Source organism: Euprymna scolopes, chromosome 37 (assembly GCF_053919585.1).
Source record: "Euprymna scolopes isolate OS-2025 chromosome 37, ASM5391958v1, whole genome shotgun sequence".
NCBI lineage: Eukaryota > Metazoa > Mollusca > Cephalopoda > Sepiida > Sepiolidae > Euprymna > Euprymna scolopes.
Genome location: NC_136518.1, coordinates 8,181,010 through 8,203,688, shown reverse-complemented (window position 1 = coordinate 8,203,688; position 22,679 = coordinate 8,181,010). Strand labels below are relative to the sequence as shown.

At 36.4% G+C, this 22,679-nt stretch overlaps 1 protein-coding gene across 1 annotated transcript in view; it reads left to right on the top strand.

Moving 5' to 3' along the window:
• Positions 1-22,277, top strand: part of LOC145261070 (cornifelin homolog) — a 117,557-nt gene extending 95,280 nt beyond the window's left edge. Inside the window, exons 2-4 of the mRNA XM_080119239.1 lie at positions 2,739-2,938; positions 18,564-18,700; positions 21,751-22,277. Coding sequence (XP_079975365.1) covers positions 2,755-2,938; positions 18,564-18,700; positions 21,751-21,843 — 414 coding nt within the window. The 5' untranslated portion in view covers positions 2,739-2,754 and the 3' untranslated portion in view covers positions 21,844-22,277. The remainder of the gene's footprint in view (positions 1-2,738; positions 2,939-18,563; positions 18,701-21,750) is intronic.
• Positions 22,278-22,679: the final 402 nt, after the last annotated feature.

The following is a 22,679-nucleotide window of genomic DNA, read 5'->3' as shown; positions in this document are numbered from 1 at the left end:
GGGTTCGGCATTAAATAACCCGAAAAGGGTTGATATGCCGTAAAACAACCAACCAACCAACCAACATAAATACGCATACGGAAGACTTTCCAAATGTAATAGCTGCTATATTTTATTCCACCCCAAATTCATCCGAGGGGATTCAACATTGCATTGTTATGTTGACTGAACTGATGCATTCATGACCTGAAAGTTTCATATCACTGTTGCAGATATTGACGGTGTGAGAATCTAAGAAAGCAGCCTCTGTCATGGACATGCGTCAGAAGCAGATATGCGTTCTTGAATTCCTCCATGCAGAAAAAAAAAACTTTAACTAATCAATATTAACGCTTGTTGGATGTTTACGAAGCCAATGCAGTTCATAGCAGTACAGTCAGAAGATGGGTTCGTCGATTTCAGAGTGGCGATAGAGATATGTGTGACAAAGCGCACTCTAGAGTTGTACAACCGAGGCATCCAAAGAAGCTGGCAAAAGTGCATTGAGAATGGTGGTGACTATGTAGAAAAATAAATTCTTGCGCACAAAAAGTTGCTCGTTTTAATGGTACCGCTCTTGTCTTTGTAACCCTTCAACGTTTTAGTATTTGAATTCAAACGGCTTTCATATATACAGGAATTTCATTGGAATGTGTTTTTTCTTTTACTCATAATGGGGGTAGATATTTAATTGCTGTCCCCCACAGCAATATTTGGCACAAGGACGGGAGGTGGGGATCCAAGCAGGCTTCCCTAAAGGAGGGGCACTCCTGCAATTGCAAAAATTGCCTGAGTAACCCCGTCGGCATTCCCCGGTCGGGACGCCTTGGGCACTAAGCGATGAATTTACTCCACCGGTGTACCTCAGTCCGACAGGTGCTGGGCCGATTCTCGGCCCCTCACCTGTCGGGCTAAGTGTCAAGTAACAAATCCTTGACGAGTACTCTACCCTGTCTCCCTGCAGCCGAAGCCGCTAGGAGACCTTCCCCATCACGAGTAATGGGGATAGAGATTTATTTGCTGCCCACCTCAGCAAAATGTGACACAAGGCCGGAAAGTGAGAAACCAGCAGGCTCCCCTAAAGGAGGGGCACTCCTGCAATTGTAAAAATTGCCCGAGTAACCCCGTCGGCATTCCACGGTCGGGGCGCCTCAGGCAGTAAGCGATAAACTTACTCCACTGGAAAGCCCTAGTGGCAAGGCCTGGGAGGGTGGACCTCCTAGGTATTACCCAGGCGGTGTACCTCAGTCCGACAGGTGCTTGGCCGGTTCCCGGCCCCTCACCTGTCGGGCTGAATGTCAAGAACGGATCTTTGACGAGTACTTCTACCCTGTCTCCCTGCAGCCGAAGCCGCTAGGAGGTCTTCCCCATCACGAGTAATGGGGGTATGCTCCCTCCAAGTTGGGATATTCTATTTATAAACGCTCCTGGTAGGAACGGACGGATCAAATTAATTCACGTTCTGTTTTCAACCAATCAGAAACCAGAATTGCTCCATAAAAATCAAACCTTTTAGTATCCTATCACATAATTTTTTCGTTTTTGTTTCTTTGGCTGCAAAATTATAAAGTCTAGAACTTGTATAGAACCGCTGCCCAGTGAGAATTCTTCATCTCCAGGACTTGTATAGAATAACTACCCATCAGAAATACTTCTGAAACATATCTTACAATTTAAGAAAATGGAACAGATAGTGAGACTAAGAAAAGCAAAATCCGTTTACTAAGACCCTTTTGACTCTTCTCAAGTAATAGACCACCCACTGTTTTTCAGGTTGTTGAGAACAGATAAAGATGCAGGTCGATCTCGAAGTGGAAGTGGGATATAAGTGGTATTTGGTTGTAATTGTGTGTCTCTTTTTTTTTCTTTTCTTTTTTACACTTGTGCGTAACTAAGGGTCGTCTCGACTTTACCTGGAACATGACGTCAACTTCCGGATTATGCTGAGCGTCGTTTTTTTTTTCTTTTCTTTTTTTGTCAAAGAAAATTTGAAGAAAAGGTTTGTGCACCTTCAGCCACATCCGTCGCTTATGATGCATCTAACGCCACATGTAATGCAATTCTTTTTCGGGATCCGATTAATTTCTTTTGATAAAAAACTACTTTGAACGTCTGTAATTGTTTGTCTAACATTTGTGTAACATTTGTCTAACATTGATAAATTCACGCTTTCCATGTAACATCTAGTGTCTTTTTTTTTGTTGTTATTTTTCTATTGTTTTGAACATTTTTTTCTCTTTTTCTTTTTATCCATTTTTTTCTTTTTAAATTTTTTTCTTTCTTTTTCATTTTTTCTCTTTTTCTTTCTTTTTCATTTTTTTCTCTTTCTTTTCATTTTTCTCTTTCTTTTCATTTTTCTCTTTCTTTTCATTTTTCTCTTTCTTTTTTCTCTTTCTTTTTCATTTTTCTCTTTCTTTCTTTTTCCATTTTTCTCTTTTTTTCTTTTTTCATTTTTTTCTTTTTCCATTTTTTTTCTTTTTTCTGCTCTCTCTCTCTCTCTCTCTCTCTCTCTCTCTCTCAACAATATTTATCCGAAAATCGCCTGCTCGTTGCTGCGCATATGGCCGATTGGCGTTTTACATCAGATTACAGGCAAACCTGAGCGGTTGATGTCATGTTCCGGGCAAAGCCGAGCGGACGCTTGGATACGTCTGGTTCAACATCTGCACAAATACCCCCCCCCCTTTTTTTTTCTTACATCCAGCTTATTACATTTCATGAAAAAATTTTAATATGTATTTTTTTCTCCATCTTTTTAGGTAATTGTGTCTTTCTATGACTGAAAAAATAAACATGACATCGAAATATCCGTCCACGCCGATCACCCAACAGCCGAGAAGCACCTCAAAACTGTCGCCAGTGACCAGGTTAACAATTAACGCGAGACTTGACAACGAGATCTGCGAACGGGCGTGGTCATCCGGTCTTTGCGCTTGTTATGACGACAAGCGACACAGTTGTAAGTTCAACCTTAATTTCATATTTTCACAGTTCAATGTCGTGGAATGTGATCGGCTTTTCATTTGAATCTCTCCAAGGAGAAATATAACATGTTTTTGTGCTTTTCCAGAATTGCCCTTAAATTTTTATATATATATATATATATATATATATATATATATATATATATATATATATATATATACTAGCAGGGGTGCCCGGCGTTGCTCGGGTGTTTGGAGGTGTATGCTGTGCAAAAAAAGCAAAAAAACAAAAAAAAAAATGGTAAATTTTTTAAAACTTTGACCCCTATTATGACCCCTTAAAATTTATTGTTTCGGGCTCAAATCACTTTATTAAGTTAGATCCAGGTTCAAGGAACCTATATCTAAAATTTCAAGTGTCTAGACCCAAAATTGTTGGAGGAGTTTGGTAGAATTCTTAAAGGTCAAATCGTTGAAATTTAATCCCTTAACAGTCAAATTTCTGGCTGACACCCGTCACATCGATTTTCCCAAATTTCAGTACCCGGTATTTCAAATTTCGAGTCTATAGACTAAAAATTGACAGAGTTATTGCGTAGGGAAATGTACACAGACAGACAGACAGACAGACAGACACGTTCACTTTTATATATATATATATATATATATATATATATATGATGTGCCTAATGTTAGGTTGCGACTATAATCAGAGCGTAGTATCTGTGTTATGTTATGGCGACAGTGCAAAGGGTCATAATGATTATTATTAAGTATTAAATTATTTAGGTTAAAAGAATATCCAGAAAAATGTTTCAAAGAAAAGAATGTTAGTTAAAATATTTATGTTAAATATTTAACTGGGAGATTTTAGGTCAAGAAAAAAATTTTATGAATAAACGAAAAACAAACAAAGCTAGTTTGGAATTTGGTTTAAGTAAACAACGATGTGGTTCACGCGGCAAACACTGACTGACATAAGAGACACATAAATGTAACAGGGAGTTGAAGAGACGAGTTGTGAGTTAGCTAGTTAGGAAAATGTAAAGAAGAAGATTAAAAGGCTCCCTTTACCATGCTAGAAAACTACTAACGCCCGAAAGTATCCTGTACCTCTACAAAGTCACCATTCGCCCATGTACGGAGTATTGTTGTCATATTTGGGCTGGTGCATCTGCCACGAGTCTCTCGCTCCTAGACAAGGTTCAAAAGAGAGTCGCCAATCTGATAGGTCCTGAACTGTCATCTAAGCTTCAGCCTCTGTCCCATCGACGAAATGTTGCATCCCTCTGCCTGTTCTACAAGTACTTTAACGGTGAATGCTCTGACGAACTGCAAGCACTTGTACCCCCTCGACGTAAATACCCCAGACAAACCCGACAAGCAGGTAAATCCTACTCCTTCACAGTAGAGATCCCTAGATGTAAGAGAGCCTTCTACTCCAGTAGTTTCTTCCCCAGAACCGCTAGACTGTGGAATTCCCTTCCGAGTTCCTGCTTCCCCAACTGTACTGTCATGCAGAAGCTCAAGTGTAACGTGAACCGACATCTTGCTACCCAACTCCCTACATAGTACCCTGTAGCTTATATCCCTGATAGTAGTCCCCTACATCAAAGTGGCAATGTGCCTTGTTTGGGGTGAAAATGTAATAAAAAATTTTTTTTTTTTTTTAAACTGCAAACTCCGAGATATGGAACATTTGGAAAAAAGATCTGAAAATAATAACTCGGCGTTTTTGGTGTCCATTCGGAAGAAGTTTCCTTCATTTCAGGTGTCTGCTGTCAAAGGAGAGGGAGACAATGAATAAGGTATACGACCTGTGGGGTGTCAAGCAGACAAGGGTGTTATTCGTTATTGTTAAAGACTGTTCGTTTTATTGTCCCATTCGTTATTGTTTTGAATATGTGAAAACACCCACATACATAGAAAGCCTATTAAATATACACGTAACACATCGACACGTACAGACACCCAATCTACAAAGAAAAGTAACTGTCCTTATAATTCTAACCACTAGACGACACACGAGCATCGATTACAGAAACACGTATTACCTTATATACACTAGACATGCATAGACACAGTTATATAAACGACAACAATACACCTACCAGTGATGGAAAGAAACTATCGTACTCCAAAAATCATGTAATGCAGGTGTAAAATACCGAGGCTGATGCATTACGATTTACAATCACGTTGACACACTGGTTCTTGTCAAATCACCATAGTTAGGCAGCGTTGAGCCTGGCTAGTAGCAGATGGGTGGCCATTTTGGTAATTCTAGGCGCTGTATGTGCTTTCTGTTTATCTTGTTTGTTTCCAGTCGTCACTAGTACTTAACAATGCCAATTCAGGAGAGGCGTGGTTGCAAATTGTGCAGCTCTTAGCAGAAAAATTTCACATGCGGGCACCCTTTGAGTGGGTATCCATAGTCTGTCAAGACTGGAGGGAGCTACCACCATTTAATGAATGGAGTCTGCGGCAGCTTCTGGAGGGGGGCTCCCGATTAGTGGGAATTCTATGTCTTTTACTTTTTATTGATCTTCAAAAACCTTCATTTTTTTTTACTATCTGGTTTTACTTATTCTCTATCTAACTCTGCTGGCGCCTTCCGCAAATTCATTAAGCTTATGAAAATTTCCAACAAACAAACGAGAAAATTTAAAACACCAAATTCCAACGCAGACTCTCACTGCAAGGTCTCCTTTAACGTCAAGGGTCTACGTTCCAAACTTCCAGGAATTGAAATCTATTTTTCTTTTTTTTACATAGGCATCACTACTAATCAAGGCCAAGAGGCCACTCGAGGATAAGGGTTAAAGAGTGTACAGTAGAAATTGGACAATATAGTAATCGTTAGTAATGGAAATTTGGTAACTCATATGGAACGGCTCGTCAAAAACTTGTTTACATTAGACTTGAAGACAACCATATTGTAGTCAGCTGGAAAGCAGGAAAACAATTCCACAGGCGTGCAGTTCTAAGAAAGACGCTTTGTTCATGGAATCTACGTTTAGGTTTAGGCACAGATAAAGAGTGGGGGAAATTGTTGATAGTCTTTTCTGCTATACAGGTGTTTCTTGTAGAAGTTTGGCGAGGGGGGACCACAGATTGGAGTTCAGTCGAGCATTTGCTATCAAAATAACAATAAAGCAGAGACAAACTCGCAACATCTCTTCTGTGAAAAAGAGGTTGCAGGGAAGAGAAAAGGACATCCCCCACAAGCCTACGAAGTTTATTTTGAACTCTATCAAGGCAGGATAAGTCCTTTCTAGCAGCTTCTGCCCTATTTATGGAAGATAAAATCTAAATCTGTTGTTCTTGTGCGAAACTAACATTAGTTCCATTGTTTTCTTGACCAATTTCTCCATCAATAGTTATTCTGACTTGACTTTCTAACTCGACCCTCAAGATTGCTAAGAAGATGGAATATATATCTATATTAGGAACGCCTTCCCCATGTAGCAGGGACACCTCCAAAGAAGACCATAAACTCTCCTTACATGCTCTTCCAGGTAACACTTACTCACAGCATTCATATTTACCCTCTGTCACCCCAACAATGATGGAGTTACTATATTCAAGAGTATCACTTGGAAAGTTGATCACATCCTGTCTGCTCATTCTTCGGCCAACATTCACGTCTGTGGAGATTCCAATGTTGACAAAAGAACAGACGATGAAGGGAGGTTTTGTCATTATTTGTCCCTTGCTAACACAGATTGTCAGTGAATCCACTAGGGTACTCAATGTTGCCGGACAATTTACAAAACTTTTAGATTTTTTTTCTGACAACATGCCCTTAACCATTTTTTTTTTTTTACAAAAGAATTCACCTCTTATCAAGACCCTGAGGCCACTCAAGGATAACAAGTGTACAGTAGTCTATGGAACAATATCGTAGTAATCATTAGAAGTTGAAATTTGGTAAATTTGATTACTTAAGAGGATGGTTTATCAAGAATTTGTTTATGTTGGACTTGAAGACGAACATATTGCAGTCAGTTGGAAAGCAGGCAAATGGAAGAGAGTTCCACAGGCGTGCAGTTCTAAGAAAGAAACTTTGTTCATGGAATCTTGGGCACATAAAGAGTGGATAAAATTATTGATAGTGGTTTCAGCTAGATGAGTGTTTTTCGTGAAAGTTTGGCGAGGGGGGATCATAGATTGGAGCTCAGACGAGCACTTGCCATGAAAATAACGATAGAGCAGCAACATCTCTTCTGTGGGAAAGAGGTTGCTATGAAATCTAGTTCTGGACCCGTATCAGGGCGGTGATTGAGTCTGAAGGCGGCTACATTGAATAGATGTCAGCTCTACTACATAATCAAGTTACTTGAATCGAGTTTTTTTTTTCAATAAAAGTTTTAAAATAAAGCTGTGGTTTTGTTTTCTTTAGGGCAACAAATGTATTGTTCCGCCCTGTATGTTAGGTAATACGATTATCAAGAGTACATGTTTCTTCTTCTTCTCATTTTATCCTTTATTTCCTTCTTTTATAGCGACAAATTTATCGTTCCGCCGTGTATATGAACGTCAATTTACTTATAGTTAAACGCCTTTATTACATACTTTTTAATTTAAAAAAAAAAAAAAAAAAAAAACTTATAAATTTTACGTTGAGAATCTTTTTTCCTTTTAGCAAAACTTCCACGGGTCACTTGAAAAGAGGCCACTCCCACCGCCTGCTTTATCACTTAGCTACGTCATTATATCCCGGCTTTCTGATTAGTTGATAAATAGAATAGTAAAGTGTTAAGCTCCGCAGATCAAAGGGTTAAATGTGCTTCCGGTTAGCCATTTTCTTTTTAATGTATTTGTTTATAGAGAGACGGCAAACACTTATTAGAAGCGGCGATGAGCTCACCTAGACCAATTAAGCCAATGATTCTGATACTTGATTGAGGGGTGGGTCGTCTAGTTGAATTACAGCGGTATTTAGTTGCGTTTTACCGCAAACCTTGAAGGTGGGTAAAAAAAAAAAAAAAAAAAAATGGCAACCCACATTTCCTGTTAGGGCGTATTGCAAGACTGGCTAAACAGAGGATTGTTCCACTACAATCAGGAGATGATTATAATGGCTGCCTAAGATGGAGGAGTGATGACTAGGGCTATGACAAGAGAATATTCTTTTCATTGTTTTGACTCTCGAGTATATATCCAACACAGTTAGACACGGTTAATCAATCGAGAACCACATCACTCTATATAAAAGCATATAAGATATTGATATATACTCGAGAGTCAAAATAATAGCCCTAGTGATGACCAATGCTTTTAAAAAGAGGAGTGGTCTCAGCAATAACAAGTGCAGGTTCTGCCACACAGAAGTAGAGAGTGTGAGCCATCTGACATCTAGCTGTAAGGTTCTATTGGGGAACGGCTACTATTAGTGTTGGGAGGATTAATCGGAATTTGGAATCGGAAAAAGCGGAAGATTTGAGGGCATCGGAATTGGTATCAGAATCGGAAAAATTGGTGCCTGTTTTCCAATGCCAAAACGATTTTTTTTATTGTCTTTTTTTATTTGATTCTGTTTAAAGTAAAATCTTCCATTGCTGGTAATAATGATAAAATAATAAATAATTATTGATTTTAAAATACCAGTAAAGCTAAAATCGATAGATCATCCTCCACAAGTGTATTTTGACGTTTAGGAAAATATCTGCATATTTAACATGTGTTTTTATGAAAATTGGGAGAACTAACAATCTTATAGTTAAATAATTAGATATTTATAAAGAATCGGAATCAGGAATTTAGTACGGAATCGGTAATTGTATCGAAATCGGGAATTTAGTACGGAATCGGTAATTGTATCGAAATCGGGAATTTAGTACGGAATCGGTAATTGTATCGAAATCGGGAATTTAGTACGGAATCGGTAATTGTATCGAAATCGGGAATTTAGTACGGAATCGGTAATTGTATCGAAATCAGGAATTTAGTACGGAATCGGTAATTGTATCGAATCGGGAATTCAGTACGGAATCGGTAATTGTATCGAAATCGGGAATTCAGTACGGAATCGGTAATTGTATCGAAATCGGGAATTTAGTACGGAATCGGTAATTGTATCGAAATCGGGAATTTAGTACGGAATCGGTAATTGTATCGAAATCAGGAATTTAGTACGGAATCGGTAATTGTATCGAAATCGGGAATTTAGTACGGAATCGGTAATTGTATCGAAATCGAGAATTTAGTACGGAATCGGTAATTGTATCGAATCGGGAATTGTATCGGAATTAGGGATTTTAGTACGGAATCGGTAATTGTATCGGAATTGGGAATTTAGTACGGAATCGGTAATTGTATCGAAATCGGGAATTTAGTACGGAATCGGTAATTGTATCGGAATCGGGAATTTAGTACGGAATCGGTAATTGTATCGAAATCGAGAATTTAGTACGGAATCGGTAATTGTATCGAATCGGGAATTGTATCGGAATTAGGGATTTTAGTACGGAATCGGTAATTGTATCGAAATCGGGAATTTAGTACGGAATCGGTAATTGTATCGAAATTGAGAATTTAGTACGGAATCGGTAATTGTATCGAAATCGGGAATTTAGTACGGAATCGGTAATTGTATCGAAATCAGGAATTTAGTACGGAATCGGTAATTGTATCGAAATCGGGAATTTAGTACGGAATCGGTAATTGTATCGAAATCGAGAATTTAGTACGGAATCGGTAATTGTATCGAATCGGGAATTGTATCGGAATTAGGGATTTTAGTACGGAATCGGTAATTGTATCGAAATCGGGAATTTAGTACGGAATCGGTAATTGTATCGAAATCGAGAATTTAGTACGGAATCGGTAATTGTATCGAATCGGGAATTCAGTACGGAATCGGTAATTGTATCGAAATCGAGAATTTAGTACGGAATCGGTAATTGTATCGAATCGGGAATTCAGTACGGAATCGGTAATTGTATCGAAATCGAGAATTTAGTACGGAATCGGTAATTGTATCGAATCGGGAATTGTATCGGAATTAGGGATTTTAGTACGGAATCGGTAATTGTATTGGAATCGGGAATTTAGTACGGAATCGGTAATTGTATCGAAATCGAGAATTTAGTACGGAATCGGTAATTGTATCGAATCGGGAATTGTATCGGAATTAGGGATTTTAGTACGGAATCGGTAATTGTATCGAAATCGGCAATTTAGTACGGAATCGGTAATTGTATGAAATCAGGAATTTAGTACGGAATCGGTAATTGTATCGAATCGGGAATTGTATCGGAATTAGGGATTTTAGTACGGAATCGGTAATTGTATCGGAATTGGGAATTTAGTACGGAATTGGTAATTGTATCGAATCGGGAATTCAGTACGGAATCGGTAATTGTATCGAAATCGGGAATTTAGTACGGAATTGGTAATTGTATCGAATCGGGAATTCAGTACGGAATCGGTAATTGTATCGAAATCGAGAATTTAGTACGGAATCGGTAATTGTATCGAATCGGGAATTCAGTACGGAATCGGTAATTGTATCGAAATCGGGAATGTAGTACGGAATCGGTTATTGTATCGAATCGGGAATTCAGTACGGAATCGGTAATTGTATCGAAATCGAGAATTTAGTACGGAATCGGTAATTGTATCGAAATCGGGAATTTAGTACGGAATCGGTAATTGTATTGGAATCGGGAATTTAGTACGGAATCGGTAATTGTATCGAAATCGGGAATTTAGTACGGAATCGGTAATTGTATCGAAATCGGGAATTTAGTACGGAATCGGTAATTGTATCGAAATCGGGAATTTAGTACGGAATCGGTAATTGTATCGAAATCGGGAATTTAGTACGGAATCGGTAATTGTATCGAAATCGAGAATTTAGTACGGAATCGGTAATTGTATCGAAATCGAGAATTTAGTACGGAATCGGTAATTGTATCGAAATCGAGAATTTAGTACGGAATCGGTAATTGTATCGAAATCGGGAATTTAGTACGGAATCGGTAATTGTATCGAAATCGGGAATTTAGTACGGAATCGGTAATTGTATCGAAATCGGGAATTTAGTACGGAATCGGTAATTGTATCGAAATCGAGAATTTAGTACGGAATCGGTAATTGTATCGAATCGGGAATTGTATCGGAATTAGGGATTTTAGTACGGAATCGGTAATTGTCTCGGAATTGGTAATTGTATCGAATCGGGAATTCAGTACGGAATCGGTAATTGTATCGAAATCGGGAATTTAGTACGGAATCGGTAATTGTATCGAATCGGTAATTGTATCGAAATCGGGAATTTAGTACGGAATCGGTAATTGTATCGAAATCAGGAATTTAGTACGGAATCGGTAATTGTATCGAATCGGGAATTTAGTACGGAATCGGTAATTGTATCGAATCGGGAATTTAGTACGGAATCGGTAATTGTATCGAATCGGGAATTTAGTACGGAATCGGTAATTGTATCGAATCGGGAATTCAGTACGGAATCGGTAATTGTATCGAAATCGGGAATTTAGTACGGAATCGGTAATTGTATCGAATCGGGAATTCAGTACGGAATCGGTAATTGTATCGAAATCGGGAATTTAGTACGGAATCGGTAATTGTATCGAATCGGGAATTCAGTACGGAATCGGTAATTGTATCGAAATCGGGAATTTAGTACGGAATCGGTAATTGTATCGAAATCGGGAATTTAGTACGGAATCGGTAATTGTATCGAAATCGGGAATTTAGTACGGAATCGGTAATTGTATCGAATCGGGAATTCAGTACGGAATCGGTAATTGTATCGAAATCGGGAATTTAGTACGGAATCGGTAATTGTATCGAAATCGGGAATTTAGTACGGAATCGGTAATTGTATCGAATCGGGAATTCAGTACGGAATCGGTAATTGTATCGAAATCGGGAATTTTGTACGGAATCGGTAATTGTATCGAAATCGGGAATTTAGTACGGAATCGGTAATTGTATCGAAATCGGGAATTTAGTACGGAATCGGTAATTGTATCGAAATCGGGAATTTAGTACGGAATCGGTAATTGTATCGAAATCAGGAATTTAGTACGGAATCGGTAATTGTATCGAAATCGGGAATTTAGTACGGAATCGGTAATTGTATCGAAATCGGGAATTTAGTACGGAATCGGTAATTGTATCGAATTTAGTACGGAATCGGTAATTGTATCGAATCGGGAATTGTATCGGAATTAGGGATTTTAGTACGGAATCGGTAATTGTATCGGAATTGGGAATTTAGTACGGAATTGGTAATTGTATCGAAATCGGGAATTTAGTACGGAATCGGTAATTGTATCGGAATCAAGAAAACTATTGGAATCGTCCCATCACTAGCTGATATACAATACAACACAAGGAAGCGTGTAAATATCTGCAAAAAAGTTGCCTATTGAATGCAGCAGCAAGTCCTGGGAACATGTTTACCAGCAAAAACAGTTGGAAATAAGTCATACACCATTCACTATGATTATGCAATTCTTACAGCTACGTAGTTTGAAAACGAAATTATTAAACATGACATAATGACATGGGACAAGAAGGAGAAAGAAGCAACCCTAGTAGAAGTTATTATCCTCAATGATGCTGGGTTAAACAGAGCTGAGAGGGAAAAGATAACAATGTATGTACGACATGAAAAGAAACTGGAATCGTAGGAAGATTTCCATCATTCCAGTAATTATAGATGCAACTGGACTCATGGAAAAGAATTTCAATAACTACCTGCTGAATATACCCGATGAACTAAGTGCAAGAGAGAGATTTAAAAAACTACACTTGATGGAACAGTCAGAATCTTAAAAAGATCTCTTGGTCGGAATATATGATAGCGCATGTGAATGTGTGCCATCTGGTAGGATGCCACATCCTCAGCGTGAACAAACTAATAAGAAAATCGAAAAGAAAAAAGAGAAAGAAAGTTTTTTAAAAAAATATATTTAACTTGTATTTATTTTTTAAATCTTTTGAAAAAGAAAAAGGATAAGCGTTGAATATTGCGGTTAATGGAAACAAAATGTTTTTTTGTTGTTTTTGGTTAAATACTAGCAGGCCGCCAGCATTGCTCGGTCGTAAAATACGCTTAAATATGTAATTTTGATAATGCAGATTTCGTATTTATTATTTATATTTTCTTGGACCCAATATATAGTAATGATTTAAAAAGTTTAAAAAAAAATTACTTGTGCGCCACCACCGAGAATCGAAACCAAAACGTTTAACTTACGATTTACTTTTTCCTTTAACGTTAATGCCTGACCTATGAAGATATGTTTGCCGTAGGGCTAAAAATTAAAACATGAACCAATAGCTATTACATTACGCATGCATATTCGTAATACCATCATTCGAATTTCACCTGGCATTTTTTTTTTTTAATTTTCACATTTTTGCACCGATTTTCCCCGGCCAAAACCCAAATATAAATTTCTGCATTGGTTCGAATACCCTATATATTAAGTTTCATGTCTGTAGACCAAAAACTGACAGAGGAGTTTGATAGACAAATTTTTTTAAACAAATATATATATACGCATACATAAATATATATAGAAAGAGGTTTGTGTTTACTATAAGCTTTGTACGTAAATATTACGCAAGTATAAATCATGTAGAATATCTGCATGAATATAATTACACGTAATAGTTAACTATAAGAAAACGAAAAAAACTAATAGGAAAATAATTAAAATGAACGTTTAAAAGAATATGCAAATTAGCTAGATCTTTTGCAGATGAATGCAATTCAACGACTCATAGAACAAAGTTGTATTTTCTTTTTAAATAGATAAAAAAAGATTTTTTAATATGAATATCAATTCACAAAAAAAAAAAAAAAATTATAGGAATATAGATTATTAAAAGATAAATAATTTTGAGTTAAAATCCTCTTAGTATTGTGCATGCCAATTTAGAAAATAAACAACATCGTGCGAATAAGCATGATAATACAACGGGATGGCGATGGAATTTGACCTGATGTCATGTGAATTCTGCGTGTGTGCGTGTTGACCACTGTGAGGAAAATAGAGAAGGCTTACCGCATAAACGTGTCTGTCTGTTGTGCGGGCTGAGAAGGAAAAACGAAAAGATCCAAGATGGCGACCGTGGTCTTTTAATGTCCACGGTCTCGAACAGTTCTCGAAAAATCACGTCGCACACGTGATTTTGGGGTGTGCCCGGGCACCTTAAAAGCAGGTTGCTGGGGGAACGGGGGAGTGGGCAGAAGCGTTCAGACCTGTGTAGAGTGAACATCGTCAGACTTTTCCGAACTGGTTTACGTTGAACTTGAAGGCAACGATATTGTACTCGGTCAAGAAGCAAGCCAGCAGAACAGTGGTCTATAGACGGGCAGTTCTAAGAAAGAAGCGTTCAGACCTGTGTAGAGCGAATATCTTCGTGCGACTCAGACTTTTGCGAGTATCATTGTTCGTAGTAGCTGGAAGAGTCCATGTAGTGACGCAATAGGGTAGATCATCCTAACGATTATATTAAAAATGGCATCGGCAATATATTCAGTTGACAAATTACAACCTTCAAATATTCCCGTTTTGGCCTACCGTAGTTTTTGATTAACGCTAAAATTTCGTATTTATTTTTCTTGGCATTCATGCAGTATAGTAAACAAACGAGAAATCGAAAACAAACGAAATATACAACAAATAACTATGACCAAACGCAAATTTTTTTCATTTGTTACCACCCTGCATAGTTTTAAAGTTCTGAAATTGTTTTAAACCTGTTTGACTTTATTTTTTTAATTTTTTTTTTATTTCACTATAAGATTCTGTCGATAACTTTCAGTTGAGACACTAAGAATTGAATATGGCTGGCTGTGTGAGAATTCTTTCTCACATTGAAGGACCAGAAGTTTTACTAAACTGCAACGTCAAAAACATTTACATTGTTAGAAATCCTAGCCAGTGTATTAATTTGAAGGAAAAAAGGGTAATCTCCAAAAATACCGTTAGGGCTTACAACATGGCCGCCAGAAGAGTCAACAAAAAACTGCGAATAAAATATATAAAACTCGTAATTTCTGTTTTTAAAGTGGGTTGTCAATTTTCTTTATGAAATATACTTCCAAAATAAACTATTACAGTCGTTTAAAACATAATAGAAGTATTATTTTTTATTTTTTAAAAACAATGTTTACAAAATGTCTACGAACGTGCGTAGACATTTTGTAAACATTGTTTTTAAAAAATAAAAAATAATACTTCTATGTTTTAAACGACTGTAATAGTTTATTTTGGAAGTATATTTCATAAAGAAAATTGACAACCCACTTTAAAAACAGAAATTACGAGTTTTATATATTTTATTCGCAGTTTTTTGTTGACTCTTCTGGCGGCCATGTTGTAAGCCCTAACGGTATTTTTGGAGATTACCGAAAAAAGTTACGTTGCCTGTTAGGAATCTTGTAGTAATTCTTCATGTCTCGTGCGGGTAGTGATGTTTGTCAGTTCAGAGGAGGATGCTTTGTGAGGTTCGCCTTAGCTTGCATTTTGAGTCGACTTGTTGTAGAGTGCCGACAGATGTGAAGGTGACAATCAGTCGTACAACTCGCAAAGTAAACACAAAGGCAAAGAGATAACAGCAAAGAAGATTGATAGACACTGATATTCGTTTAAAGAGGATAAATATTGTGTTTTATTTACCGAAAACCGCAACGGTAACTTATTGGCAATGGAGATCGTGTATTCATGATCAACCGGAGCAAGACGGGATCAGTCACTCGAAACCGGTAGCTGAACGTCAGCAGACACTGGAACACGAATCGTTACCTAGTGGAGTTATAAAAGAAGAAAAAAAAAAAGCCCAATGTCTCGCGCTCAAATCCTTTAATATAAAGGATTTGAGCACGAGACTTTGGGATTTTTTTTTTTTTTTTTTTTTTTATTATTATATATTATTATATACTTTTATTATAAGAGCCCGGATGTAGGCGACACAATTGTCCAGTCAGGTTAGAATTAGTGTGAGAAGAAGACGTTGTGCTATCCAACGTTGCGATTTCCAACAACTGATGTGTGTGTGTGTGTGTGTGTGTGTGTGAATTAAATAAATAAGTGACTCTCGTTTGCTCCCCAAAAAGGGGCACTCTGGATAAGAACAAAAATAAGAATTGTCTCAGTCATGAAGGATTTCTCCTCCACTGACCGAAGACAGAAAAGGTGAAGCATCAGAACAGATACTACATTGTGATCTTCGCCCGAAAACCATTATACGACATGAGATACTTTAAAATTTTGAGACTAGTTTTGTTATTTTATTAATATAGAAACGGAGAAATGGATTATGCCATGAACGATGAATGAATGTCTTGGGGGGTGGGGAGGCTCCATCTTTTGACAAGCTTCTGGGCTTGACCTTTACTCCTGATCTGAAATGGAACTCGTACATCAAATCTGTTGCCAAGGTCGCTGGAAAAATCGTGGGATCCTCCAGTAGATATCTCACGGCTGATGCAATTCTCTATGGATTTGGGAAATGACGACCGCTTCTTGCCTTCGTCATTTCCTGTTGCCATGTTCGCATTCTCTCAGAATGCGTTGTATCATCAAAAACTTATCGAAGATGTTATTGTCCCAATCTACTATTTCTCTCCAACGTATGCATGTATGCATGAACATTTATTTCAGCGCTTGTGCAAGGAACATTGAATTCGTTGTTGATGGTCTCCTTTTCAGGTAGTTTTGGCTGCTTTGTCTGCCTCGTTATTTCTTCAGATTCAAACACGACTTGGGATCCAAATCCCTTTGGTATCTGACAATAATGCTAATCTACAGCATACTAATAGATTTCCATTGCTTTTTACTTTTTAATGTTGTCAATACCGAAAATGAGTGTAACGCTACGCACGTGGTAACATGTAGACACTGTCGCAAAGAAACCCAAGACAAAGGAATAACTCGACTCCTTTTTTTTTTCTTCTTCAGTAAAACAACAGAACATTTATTTCCAAGTACGCCGTCCCTGCCCAACCATGTTTAGCACGTATTATTTTTTTCTGTCGCTCTCGGACCACATGTTTATCTCTGGCTTTCTGAACGTGATCCTCATCTGCGCACACGTTCTTTTTTTAAATAATTTTTTCCTTCTTCCTTGCCGTGACGTCATCTCACTTACGGCTCAATCATTTGCATACGCGTATCCGCACTGTTATGTAAGGAGGAAACAAACAAAAAATAATAGACCCTTGTACAGTGTAGTTCAAAATCAAAAATAAAAGGGTGCAAAATAATCCAACAAACAAATAACTGTATCCAAAGGCAAGAATTTTTAATTTTCTACGTATATGTATACTTTTCACGTGATTTCATTAGATGTAAAACTTATATATTAGTTATTGTTGCTTTTACTTGGGCAAGTTTGCGTAGTTTCAATCATAGCTGCCAGTCTTGCTAAGACTTGCCCTGCCTTGATAGAGTTCAAAATAGACTTCGTAGCCTCGTAGATGTCCTTTTCTCTTCCTTGAAACCTCTATCTCACAGAAGAGATGTTGCGAGTTTGTCTCTGCTTTATCGTTATTTTCATGACAAGTGCTCGACTGGGCTTCAATCTATGGTCCTCCCTCGCCAAACTTTCACAAGAAACACTCGTCTAGCTGAAAACACCATCAATAATCTCTCCAACTCTTTATCTGTGCCTAAACCTAAACGTAGATTCCATGAACAAAGCTTCTTTCTTAGAAGTGCACGCCTGTGGAACTGTCTTCCGTTTTCCTGTTTTCCAGCTGACTACAATATGGCTGTGTTCAAGTCCAATGTAAACAAGTTCTTGATGAGCCGTTCCACCAATTTACCGAATTTCCATTACTATATTGTCCAATTGACTACTGTATACTCTTAACCCTTATCCTCGAGTGGTCTCTGGGCTTTGATAAGTGGTGATGCCTATGTAAAAAAAAATCTCTTCTAAACGTTATGAAATTTGCGGCTATGTTAGAGAACTATTGTCTGACTAGCAGAGCTACCCCGGCGCTGTTCGGGACTGTATAAACAATAAGAAAATTGAAGCTGATTTTGGACATATTTGTTATTCTTAGGATAGAGGAATTATTAATGTCTACGTATCATTTGCTATTTCGAGCAAAAGAATATTTTACCTACCCTAGGATGGTTATTATACATGTATGAAATAATTGTAACTTCCGTAGGATAGGTAATTTACAGCACGTATATGAAATAATTTTACCTTTGCAAGAACTGGTAATGTACAACACATATTTAGAAACATTTTACCGACCCTCATGTGAGGAAACTATTATGTGATTGGCTAAGTAAAAGTGACGCTAACAAATGCGTAAATGATAAATCTCGAAATTGGTAAACACACGTAAAAATTATAACGGTACATATAAAAGTAAATTTTCTTGCGTTTGGTAACAGTTATTTGTTGTCTATTTCTTTTTCACTACTTTTTTTTATTTATTTATTTTTTTAATTATGCTGCACAATCGCCAAATAATAATTTTTTCCTCCAGATTGATGACACTGGATTCCGCACTAAAAAAGGGATGATTTGATTTTTACGTACAATTTTTGGAGGGTTTTTTTTGTTGTTGTTGTTTTTTTTTTCAGACTTGACAAATTTTTATGGCATCATATTTTAATGGGTTGCATTTTCTTTCTTTTCTTTTCTTTTAAGGCATGACGTCAATATGCTGTTGGCCATATTTCAAATACACGATGGGCATGCGCATTGGAGAGTCGCCGTTTGTACCTTTGATTCCATGTGCAATGTATGGCTTCAGAGTCAAAATCCGAACGCTATTCAGTATAAAGGTAAGCGAAAAAATGAATTTAATCCTCACTTCCGTATAAACTTTTATTTCGACCATCCTTCCTCATGTTTTTCATAACAGCCGAGAAGCACGTGATGTTTCCTAGTATAATACTTCGCTGAGCTAATTATTTGATTCTACGAATTTGACGTATGAGGTTCAGCCACAACAACTAAGTTGTTCAGAAATCCACGGAGATGATTTGCTTTTAGTGGTGAAGGCTTTGTGTAGAACCAACCACTAACTGCAGGTTTTTACATCAGAGTTTTTTTCCGTTTCCTAGATGCATGCATGTCTTAAAGAAAATTAGGAATTCATCTCTCCCAGTGAATAAATGCGCCTCCAGATACCAACCGGAAAATTTCTACGACTATATATATATATATATATATATATATATATATATATATATATATATATATATATATATATATATTACAAGGTAGTCACCACTTATCAAAGCCCGGAAGCCACTCGGGGATAGGGGTTATTGTGTGTACAGTACGTTAGTGTTGGAGATTTGATAAAGTGTCTTACTTAAGGGGGCGGTTCATGTCTGTGTGTGTGTGTGTGTGTGTGTGTGTGTGTGTGTGTGTGTGTGATTTATGCGGAAATATTTTTATTCAATTATATTTCACCTTTTATTTACACGAGTCCTTTAATTTATGAAGCTCGATGCAACTACAGAGCATACAATTGATTCTGCACTATGAAACAGGTGCTTTCACGAATTGTGCACGTCAATGTACTTAAAGAAATAAACGGTAAGATGGTCAACATCTTGAAACTTGGAATATAGACTTTTGTCATATATATATATATATATATATATATATATATATATATATATATATAATGATTTACTATAATAATTAAATACCTACAGACACTAGTGTTTCATCCTTTCGGGAATCTTCAGTGCAGGGTATCACGATTAACATCAGTCGATAGATTCGAACTCGGCGACACAAATCATTTCTGGCTTGATTAGCAAGGACCGTATCCATTCGGCTCCCGTTAACAGCGTGGAAATAACGTTGAAATTAAACATCTAATCATTATATGATGATCTGTGCATAAGAGCTAAATTGACCGACTTAATTCGACTGAAAGTGCTCAACGATAAGAAACGAGTTTCTTAAAGGGGTTGTCATGATTATTTTGTTTTTTACTATAATAATTAAATACCTACAGACACTAGTGTTTCATCCTTTCGGGAATTTTCAGTGCAGGGTGTCACGATTAACACCAGTCGATAGATTCGAACCCGGCGACACGTCATCTCTGGCTTGATTAGCAAGGACCGTATCCATTCGGCTAATGGTAATGATAATTATTATATATATTATGTTTTATTATACAAACATTATTTGGCTACATATGTGCACACATGTTCCTGACGTGATCTCTAGTTCAATATCTTGCGTCTTACAGGGGTTAATCAGAATTTATTTGTAGGAACAATTATCGTCATGCCCTATTTTTCTGATAATGTCTAGTAGGTAATTCAAACTCTTCTAATTGTGTGTGTGTGTGTGTGTGTGTGTGTGTGTGTGTGTGTGTGTGTGTGTGTGTATCAAATGAGAGAATTTTCGTAAGTGTTTGACTCAGGCGAATGTACTTGAAAAATAACGAAGTACAAGATCACGTGAGGATGTCCCGGATGTCAAATAGGCATAATGAATCATGCGATCATTTTTTTCTGTCTTTTTTTTTTTTTAATCTGAGTGTAAGTTTCCTTCCTTTTTATTATTATTATTATTATTATTATTATTATTATTATTATTATTATTATTATTATTCCTCTTTCATGATTTATAATAGTGTGTAGCTTTAAAGAAAAGAACAAAATCTCAGATTCTCGATTTTATTTCTGTTAACAAAAAAAAAAGCTATCGTTTCGCAATTCAATTCCTGTTCATTACCTGAAATCATTGAAAAGAAAATAATAGATAAGATGAAAAGACAAAACTAATTGAAAAGAAGACAAAACTAATAGAAAAAAGACAAAACTAATAGATAAGGAGACAAAATTAATAGAAAAGAAAAGAAGACAAAACTAATAGATAAGAAGATAAAACTAATAGAAAAGAAGACAAAATTAATAGAAAAGAAGACAAAACTAATAGAAAAGAAGACAAAACTAATAGATAAGAAGATAAAACTAATAGATAAAAAGACAAAACTAATAGATAAAAAGACAAAATTAATAGAAAAAAGACAAAACTAATAGAAAAGGAAACAAAAATAATAGAAAAGCAGATAAAACTAATAAAAAAAGACAAAACTAATAGATGAGAAGACAATTATTTTAAACTTAGGTATGACAGACTGACTGACATTTTATAAAGATTTGTGTCATACATGTTTTTTTTTAACATCTCATTCTTTCCCAATAAAACTCCCTGAAATTGCTCAAAAGTTTTAAACAGAGTATTTGTGGGCCGCATATGGAACATGTGAGGGCTGTATGTGTCTCATAGATTCATAGGTTGCCTATCCTTACTTACAGTAAATTAAAAAGTTTAAATAAAATATAATACGCATCAAGTGCACTTGAAACCAAATCACAACGTAATATTAGGAAAATAAACAAATATTTTACTTGTTTGAAATTTGTAACATAAATAGGTGGGTGCGTATTTTATTTTATTCAACTTAAATCAACGTTTCTAAATGGAACTCACACACTTGACCTTATTCTTGCGCTGCCTACGCACTGTTCCAACATTTCAAAATTCAACCGCTCAGATACAACGCTCTTTGCAAACAGATTTTTCTTTTCTTTCTCCAAATTTACAACATGGCAAAGAAGAAAAAAAAAGAAACAATACAACACACTGAAGATGGAGCATACCTCCGAAATATGTTTGTTATAAATTTCAAACAAGTAGAATATTTGTTTATTTTACTTATATTACGTTGTGATTTGGCTTTCAAGCGCACTTGAAGCGTATTTTATTTCATTCAAATTTAAATCAACGTTTCTATGTGAAACTCACACTCTTGACGTTAAAAAGTTTTATTTCAATTTTTTTTTTTTTCTTGCAGGGATCAGTTGTAGAAGATTTTTTCGCGGCGCTTTTATGTGAACCGTGCGTTGTCTGCCAGCTGACCCGGGAACTTGACGTTGCAGGACTTTGAGAGACGTTTTTTTTTTCCTTTTTTATCGTCAAATTTTGTTACTTTTTTTTTTTAAAATTCAAGATATATTTTTTCTTATTCTTATTGGAGAAATGTTAAAAAAAAAAAAAAAAGATAACGTTTGACTCAGAACCAGGCGAAAAACACTACGCGAAAAAAAACAAAACAACAATTTTTAGCCAAAGTGCAGCATAAGTTACAAGAAAATAAAGATGGAGGGGGGGAGATGGAGGGGGGGAGGAGATGGAGGGGGGGTGAGGAGACAAATATACAACAAATAATTTTACCAAACGCAAGAAAATTTAATTTTCCATCGATCTGCATAGATTTTAAGTTCTGAAACATTTTATAAATGTTTTGTATTTCAGAATTTATTTTATACCCTTGAAGACTTGTAAAAAAAAAAAAAGAAAAGAAATTACCGATCACTTTAACTCAAAAGCTTCCACATGCAACTTATTTTGAGATGATGAAGAAGAACTTTAAAACAGTTTCAGTGAGTTAAAATAATACAGAGCGGTCGAAAATTACATTTTTATGCATTTAGTGACGGTTACTAGGTGAGGATTTTTATTTTTGTTTTAGTCATCAGTTGTTCGACATTCGACATAGAAGCTAGAAACGAAGAAAATGATGACGGCCATCTTGGATCCATGTTTTTTACTGACCTATTAGACTACGAAACTAATTATGAAATAAAAACAATTAAAAAAGGTTTCAGAACCGAAAAACTATGCAGGTCGGTAGAAAATTTGCATTATACTACACTTTTGCAAAATTTTTACCATTAATCGTAATGGATAGCATCCAAAAATCGTTCAACTTTTACTGCAATC